General features: G+C 36.3%; 2 protein-coding genes across 6 annotated transcripts; one reads left to right on the forward strand and one right to left on the reverse strand.

Moving 5' to 3' along the window:
* The first annotated feature begins 940 nt into the window (after positions 1-940).
* LOC104782665 (uncharacterized) lies at positions 941-3,750 on the forward strand. 5 transcript variants are annotated; one of them, XR_015597632.1, is made up of 9 exons: positions 941-1,039; positions 1,131-1,215; positions 1,674-2,122; positions 2,224-2,307; positions 2,410-2,508; positions 2,591-2,783; positions 2,876-2,985; positions 3,080-3,288; positions 3,372-3,750. XR_015597632.1 is itself a non-coding variant. In XM_010507663.3 (8 exons), the coding sequence occupies exons 3-8, from the start codon at positions 1,742-1,744 to the stop codon at positions 3,588-3,590; spliced, it is 1,389 nt and encodes a 462-aa protein (XP_010505965.1). In that variant the 5' UTR covers positions 941-1,039; positions 1,131-1,215; positions 1,674-1,741; the 3' UTR covers positions 3,591-3,750. The 5 variants fall into 5 exon arrangements, 3 of the variants coding, with proteins under 3 accessions (XP_010505965.1, XP_010505964.1, XP_087367916.1); XM_010507663.3 differs by having other exon boundaries at positions 2,876-3,288; XR_015597631.1 differs by having other exon boundaries at positions 948-1,215.
* LOC104782664 (AP2-like ethylene-responsive transcription factor At2g41710) lies at positions 3,697-6,925 on the reverse strand. Its single transcript, XM_010507661.3, has 9 exons — positions 6,542-6,925; positions 5,986-6,068; positions 5,828-5,836; positions 5,647-5,735; positions 5,384-5,457; positions 5,253-5,303; positions 4,848-4,909; positions 4,128-4,756; positions 3,697-4,024 (listed from the first exon to the last, which is right to left on the reverse strand). The coding sequence occupies exons 1-9, from the start codon at positions 6,775-6,777 to the stop codon at positions 3,968-3,970; spliced, it is 1,290 nt and encodes a 429-aa protein (XP_010505963.1). The 5' UTR covers positions 6,778-6,925; the 3' UTR covers positions 3,697-3,967.
* Positions 6,926-7,927: the final 1,002 nt, after the last annotated feature.

Consider the following 7,927-nt stretch of genomic DNA (forward strand, 5'->3'; position numbering starts at 1 on the left):
TTTGGCTAACAATAATTTATATTTTTGATTAATATCAAAATGATTCATTTGAGATGATATTTTGACAAGGACATTTTTGATCACATAAGCTATTAAAGACAAATATGAAACTTAGAAATACAAAACCATAATTTATAATTGCTACATGAGCTATGCATTGAGCAAATTGATTAGTTTGTCTTTGAAGAAAACTAGAAAAGCATTGATTTAATTGTCAAATGGATGGTTATAGTTGGTATGCTTTTGATTTTATTTCATTCAGAGAGAAATGATCGAGAACGCGAAAAAAAGGAAGTAAAATAGTGTTTGATTGGCTGAAATTTTTTCGTACATACTCTTTGTTCCTTTATAGCAGATTTATTGAAAAACTATAAAATATAAGGTTATATTTACAATTTTAACATACTAGAAAGTGCAAATAAACTGTCAAACATTAGCAATGTCACATTAAAACAAAACATATTTGGTTAACAAATCTGTTAAGTATTTTTGAGACAAATCCTTAAATACTAGTTTATTATTTAAATGTAAATTTATATACTCAAATATCCAATCCATAAAAAGAAAAAAGAAAAAAAATCCGGTTAAAATGATTGATTATACCACATTTTGTTTTCTCAAATCGATAATATCATTGAATACTTCGAATTTAACAAAACAACGACATCTCATTTGTTTTCAAAGAAATTTTAGATGTTATCAGTTATCACATCTTCAAAATTAAATGAAAAAAAAAAAAAAAAAAAAAAAACCCTTCGTATTCAGTTCAAAAATTCTGTTTTTAACTAATTTTTTTAATCAAAAAAACTAAACGTGAATCAAATGTAAATGACAAATTAGAAGCGGGGGCTATTGGGCCGGAAGCTCTTTTGTGGCCCAGAATCAGATTTGATTTTTTTTTGTTATTATTATTATTTTAAATAGCAATCAACTACTGTCTGAAGTCTGAACGTGTGTTTCATAAATAACCTCCGATTAAAAATTGGAAACGATAAAACCTTTTCATTCGTGCAGCTGTGCTTCGTTGTCTACTTGTCTTGTTCGTCCCCAGTTTCCTCAATCGAACATTATCAACTTGCCTTTTTAATTTCCAGAGAATAATCCTTTACGGTTTTCGATTTTCTCCACAGTTTGGAATCTCTGATTGTTGTTAGCTCGAATTTCTCCGCCGGCGACTTTTCCCGATCAAGTTTGATTCTGAGAATTCGCCAATAGGTAAAATAAGCTGCTGAATATGCACAAAAACCAAACCCCCATCTATTTATATCACTCACCCACATAAAATCTATCAAAAGTATTCGTCTTTCTCTATTGGTTGTTGGTGGGGTATATTCAATACAAGTGATCATTATTTTAGTCTTACTCTTACTTTTTCTTCGATTTCCACTTTTCCAATTTGTTTAGTAAACTTTTTTTTATCTTTTGTTTTTTTAGAGATAGTGGAAGACAAATCTTGACAAACTTGTTTTTGGATCCCTTTCTTGTGAAAACTCGTTTTATGCTTCTGTAGAGAAACTAATAAACTAAAGTCATTGTCATGAATTATGTGACTGCATTTAATGTTTACTTGTCACATTGTTTGATTATGTCTTGTTGTCTCTCTTTCTTGAACTTTCCTTAATGTCTTTTCTTTTTGCGTCTGTCTGTGTCTGTGGATTTAAATATATGTGCAGGTGGAGGGAGCAACATTTTCACCACCAGCACCTTCTAAACAAGTCATTGTGTTTTGGTTACAAATCCTATGGCTACGGGTCAAAGCCGCATAGAGCCCTATCGAACTAAGTCTTTTAGTAGGGAGAGCAGTCTGAGCTCTTCTTTAAGCTTATCACGTAGTTTGCCTCACCTGATTGACAATGACGTCGATGGTGAGAGTGTCTCTGAGGCAGGGGATATTGGGGATCGCTCACTTCGGAGAAGGCATAGTGCTGGTAGAAGCAGCCGTTTGTCTGCTGATGATTTGATTGAACAAGGGACCCTTGATACTTCTCGTCAAGAACAAGATGTATTACATGATCTTCGAGCTTTTAACACAGATTTTGTAGTCAAACCTTTGCCTGAGAACATAACACCATCTCCTTTACCTACCAAGTCTCTCTTGTCCCCTCCTGAGGAAATCGACCGGGTAAGGACAACCTCTAATTTCGTGTAGTTACATTAAAACTGTTATGTGTTCTGGTTTCTTAGTTCCATATTTTGATCTATGATAGCTCGTGGTTTGTACAGGGAAAGGAGGAAGAGTACGTGTTACCAAAGTCCTTGGAATACATTTCATGCCTAATTCACTTGGCTGTTTTTGGGATTTTTGGGGTAAATTCCAGTGGCTTTATTCTTGGGATAGGCTTTATTCTCTGTTGTGCTTTGTTTTGGTTTTAACCATTGTGAATCCCCTCGCTGTCTCCAAATCAACAGGCCATTACGAGATATCTGCTGCAGAAGTTGTTTGGACCAACTGGTGCTCGAGTAACAAGTGATGGGAGCATCTTGTACCTTGATCTTCCCTCCAACATGGTAAAAGCCGCAATCCACTCATCTCATCTTTAATCATAAACCTATCTTTCTTAAGATAAATTCTCTAGATGATATCTTTTAGGTAGGTTCATTCTTGATGGGTTGGTTTGGCGTCGTATTCAAAGCAGATATAGCAAGAGTTTCTGAATTTGTGGCGATAGGATTATCGACTGGTTATTTGGGTAGCCTGACAACATTCAGCGGTTGGAACCAGAAAATGCTGGATCTTAGTGCTGATGGTCAATGGGTATTTGCCGTGCTTGGCTTTCTTTTAGGTAAAAAAAACAAAAAATTCCTTTCTCAAAATCTCCAATCACCTCCAAAGTTGGATGTTACATATTTGCTTACAGCATAAACAACTTTACAGGATTGTTTCTCACGTCATACTCTATAATTCTGGGAGTGGAAACGGCCAAAGGGTTTAAATGGCTTCTTCATAGAAGAGCTTCTTCTGAGGAAAAAAACCCTTGCCTTAAGGTTAACACCTTCCAGAGCCATATCGTGTCCCTGACTCTTATGCTTGTGTTGCTTGTGGCTTTACTCACAGCAAGTTCCATTCTGCTTGTGAAAGAATTTGACAAAGGAACAAGCGAGGCTCAGCTATGGTTAGGTTGCTTAGTTGCAGCCCCTGGTGTCTGGCTCAGATGGTTCTTAGCCCGGCTCAATGGACGTGGACTGGGAAAAGATGGACAACACTTGAGGTGGGTCCCATTTGGCACCCTCATTGCAAATGTAGCTGCAGCTTGCGTTATGGCAGCATTGGCCACTTTAAAGAAATCGGTAATAAACTCTCTCCCTCCCTCTCTATCTCTACCAAACAGATAACAGAAGATAACATTCTTTGTATATATTTTCGGAAACAGGTGAACACGAGAACATGTAACACAGTTGCTTCGAGCATACAGTTTGGTCTGTTGGGATGTCTGAGCACAGTTTCGACCTTAATGGCTGAGTTCAATGCGATGAGAGAAAGTGATTACCCATGGAGAGCCTATGCGTATGCATCTTTTACCATTGCAGTTTCTTTTGCGATTGGAACTGTTATATACTCAGTCCCTGTCTGGACAGTAGGATTCAGTTAGTTGTATCAAAGTCTTTTGCAGATGATGTGTAGATACATAATTGTAACAATTGGTAGAGATGTATGATTAAATCGGTCACAATCAAATTATACCTTGTGCTGAAGTATTAAGAGCAAACTTTTTATACTATAATGGTAACTTTTTTCTGTTTAACACAAAATAAGATGATTCTATATTACACACTGAAAAGTAGTACTGCTGAAAAGAAAGAAAAAAAAAAACACAATCACTAACAAAACCTGTACATTCCAGCTTAAGACCACTGTCGTTACACTTCTCCCAACTTTTTCTCCATAAAAGAGACAAACAGAGATGTCAAGTCGACGAATTCATCACACAAAGGAGAACCAGACATACATAAGTCAAAAGGGAACGGCTCATTTCTCTTGTGGGATGTAGCTGTAAGTGGAACAGCTGGTCTCTGTCTTTGTCACCTGCAGAAGAAAGAGAGACAAAATAAAAATGACGTAAGGAAGATGTCTTGTAATAAACCTCTGAAGTCTGTGGTTTCCATCACAAATATAAATAACTACGAACCTCTGAAGTATGAGAGGATCCTGAAGGAAGAAATGGTGTCCAGAGAATAGGGTCCCCAAGAGGATCCAATGAATTGTAGTTGGTGAGCAATGGAGCAGTTAAGAGAGAGGTAAGTGGGTACATGCTTTTCTGAAGAGACAAAGCAGCTGCAGTAGCAGCACCGCCTAAAGGAACTCCATGACTCACAACTGGTTTCTCTATTGCCTTGCCGTGATTTTTTTCCATATTGATGATGTTACGATTTACATTCTCATCGTTTTCATTAGTGCTGCTTTCTTGGATCTTCAGTACTTTCTCTTCTAGGCTCTTGTAGGCAGGCGACTGAGACAAGATGCTTAAAGCAGAAGAGCTTGATGGTGATGATATTTCTTTTTCTTTTCTCTGAGTGCCACGAAGGACGCTAAGGTTTGGCACCTTGTATGGTTCTGTTGCCTGGGATGTGTGTTCCAGTGTTTTAAGCTCAGTACCAGCATCTTCCACTTTTGCATCCTCTGATGCTTTTGATGAAGATTCTGGTTGGCGGGTTTTGTTGACTCCCCACCACTTTATGTATCCTGTTAGATCGATCTTTCTTTCCAGACAAAAACTACCTAGAAAGTCACCTTCTGTTCCTCGATCATCACCTGCCCCTGTTATTATTAATGATCATGAGTTTTACATGGTATGATGCAATGCAAGCACACATTTGTTCCAATCACGTCAATGTTGTTAGTAACTCACCGTAATGAATGTTACTGAAGTATTCAGGTCCAGGCATACGACTGGCTGATGCATCCCATCGGCTGGTTGGGAATTGCAAAATAATTGGAAAGACAGCAGAAATGTATATCAGGCATGAATGGTAATTGTGACAAAGAAAGGTTAAAAAGACAAAACGAAAGAGTGCTACATCCAAAACAGTGAAGATAGCTTTTCCATATCCCTATACCTAAGAGTAGCATGTAGACTTTTTATATGAAATCAACTAGTGAGATAGTCCACCATGTGTCAATTAATCAAACAGTGATGATCCACAATGTGTAACTAAAGAATTTTCCGTATAGGCATTCACACAAACATAATCACTCTTAAAACCACAGTTCTCGGACAAAACAAAGAAATGGGAACTTAAGCCAATTGTTTTACCTTTGAAGTCCACGATATTTCGCGATTCCCCTTGAGAAACCGCTGCTTTTTCTGCCAAAGGGATATCTAAAGAGTATTAGCAATAAATGGTTCTTAGAAGAAAAATATATTACTTTTAAGTACATACGCACCTACGTAGAGATGCAAGGTATTCTTCTCTCGAGAGACTTTGCATTTCTTCTAAATCCCTGGTATAATCAGTCACCTACGAAAATGAAATATGTAAATGCATGTAGCTAAAAACAATGAAAATTGAAAAGCATGACCCAGAAACGCGTGTAAACATTCTTCTTCCAATTATGCATATATATAGATCATAAAAATTACTAAGGAATCCATATGGTTGAAGAGTATAAACCGCAACTTATAAAGCATACTAGCGTTGCAATCTCACCGGAAAATTTATAAGTGTCCCAGGGCCCCAGTATTTCAAGGCAGCAAGGTCATAAGCTCTAGCAGCAGCCTCTTCATCATCATATGCTCCTGTAAAGTAAGAGTTGGATACTTCAGTCAAAGATAATCAAATTTGATATGCAAAAAACATAATCAACACCTATATAAAGCCTTTAGCTTACCTAGATAAACTGGTGTAGCGATGTTTGCGTCAACCATGAAAGAAGATACAAAGGAAACAGAAAAGATCAGCTTTGATGCTCCAAACAAGAGAAAACTCATTGCAAATGACGAAAGTAATTTAATTAATCGGATGCGTAGAAAAGAAAGGAAGAGAAACCTTGTTTTCCTTTCTTGTTCTGGTTTTGGTTCCAGGTACTCTTATCCCAAAGGTGAGCTTCATAACGACCTGTCCATCTATGTCTGTACTCAACAAATTAAACAAACAAAACGCATCAATCAACCATCTCCTACTGCTAAGATGATACGATTAGAGGAAGCAATTTGATTGATTTCGGATCTACAAGGATCTATCATAAGAACACCCAACTCATTTCTTCTGATTTATGCCTAGTAAATTCCAACTATAAATTTATTACCAAACTTTGTAAAACTCTTGTATTATTGTCTAGGAACCATTCTACCTCCACTACAGAATGATGTCTGGTATTCTTAAAAAAAATCTGATAATAGGTGAATAAAGTTCAGAACAATTAAACCGATTTCTAGATAACTCATCTCTAACCAAAGGCCATATGCATATCCACTTAATCTAAACACTCGCAATTCAAAATCAAACCTATACTCCAATCTCCTAAACCGACAATCCCGATTTGAAGGTAAATTAAAAAAAACCGACAATCCCGATTTGAAGGTAAATTAAAAACCGACAGTACCTGGTGACTCCGCGGTATATAGAACTCCTTTTACCAGCGGTACACGGCGGCATTTTACTAATACGCTCCTTAGCAGTACAACCTCTCTCCTTCTTCGCCTTCTTAAATCCTCTATACAACAACATCTGATCACTCGCCGCCACTGTCTCCGAGCTCTCTCCTCCTCCTCCTCCTCCTCCTCCGCTACATCCAGCCTCTGTCTTAGGTCCGTGATCTGACGACGACACCGACGCCATGATCGGAGAACCTTTTTCCCCCAAAACCAAACCCTAGGCGCACTACGGTTAAGCAAAACGGAGCTTGTTACAGTAGAAGCAAAGAGAGAGAGAGTGAGAGAAATGCGAAAAATTCAACTTTGACTCTTCCTTTTTCACCGAATACAATGATTTTGATTTTTTGTTGAGTCTTTCTTCTTCTTTGGGCAAATCTAAACAACGGCAAAATAAAATAAAACTTACGGAGGTCAAATTTACCATTACGTCCCGATTTTGTTTACCCCTTTTTAACGAAGCGAAAGATAACAAGTGCAACGGCTATGAACGGGGACGAGGGTGTTTAGGTCATTTAGCTGAATAGGTTTTTTTGAGCTGACGTGTAATAATGATGTCTACGTGTACGTGATCTGTTTTTTTTTGGGTTTTTGAGACTGACATTTTTAGAGGCTGTTATGGGAGATGTGATTTCTAAATCCATAAAAAATTGTAAATTCTAGAAATCAAAACACATGAATTTTGAAATAACATGTTTTATCTTTGGATTTGAATCCTTCTATTTTACACTTTCAAATCCATTCAAATTTATTTAAAACATTATGTAGATTTTGAAATCCAAAAACAAATCATTAAATGAATAACATAGGATTTTAACAAGTATTTGTAAATCATAGAACCAATAACACATTATTTTGATAAGTATTTTAAAATCAATGATTGAATAACACATGATTTTTGTCTGGATTTCCAAATCTATTAAAATCATAGAACCAATAACCCCCTCTTAGGCAGTGAATGGTGACTCTCTAATAAGCGGTATTCAAACTTTTTTAGGAAAAAGTAGTTCAGGTCACCAATCACAAAATAATAGGTTATTTGCGTTTTTCTAAAAAAAAAAAACACTGTTGCGGTTTTTGAGGATGAGTATTTATCAAATGACCGCAGTTGTTTTTTAAAAGTGGGTATTATCCAGCGGTTTTAGCAATTACGCACTGGACAAAATAAATTCTGATTATTTTTATTTTTATTTTTTTTACAGCAAAGAGTAATAGTTAACATAGATTTTAATAAACTACTTTATGCCAAATGAGTTTTTTTTTTTTTTAATTTACATAGTTAAAGATTCTCATAAATAATTAACTTTTCAAATGTGTCTTTTTTGGAAAAAATAATA

The sequence above is a fragment of the Camelina sativa genome, chromosome 4, assembly GCF_030686135.1.
Source record: "Camelina sativa cultivar CO46 ecotype springtype chromosome 4, ASM3068613v1".
Lineage (NCBI taxonomy): Eukaryota > Viridiplantae > Streptophyta > Magnoliopsida > Brassicales > Brassicaceae > Camelina > Camelina sativa.

Bases quoted from the DNA above. Each gene is read 5' to 3' on its own strand.
- LOC104782665 (XM_010507663.3), top strand. From the start codon at position 1,742: ATGGCTACGGGTCAAAGCCGCATAGAGCCCTATCGAACTAAGTCTTTT. The intron at 2,509-2,590 runs GTAAAAGCCGCA...GATATCTTTTAG, and splicing joins TTGATCTTCCCTCCAACATG to GTAGGTTCATTCTTGATGGG. The intron at 2,784-2,875 runs GTAAAAAAAACA...ACAACTTTACAG, and splicing joins CGTGCTTGGCTTTCTTTTAG to GATTGTTTCTCACGTCATAC.
- LOC104782664 (XM_010507661.3), bottom strand. From the start codon at position 6,777: ATGGCGTCGGTGTCGTCGTCAGATCACGGACCTAAGACAGAGGCTGGA. The intron at 5,458-5,646 runs GTGAGATTGCAA...TCATTTTCGTAG, and splicing joins GGACACTTATAAATTTTCCG to GTGACTGATTATACCAGGGA. The intron at 4,025-4,127 runs GTTCGTAGTTAT...TTTCTTCTGCAG, and splicing joins GATCCTCTCATACTTCAGAG to GTGACAAAGACAGAGACCAG.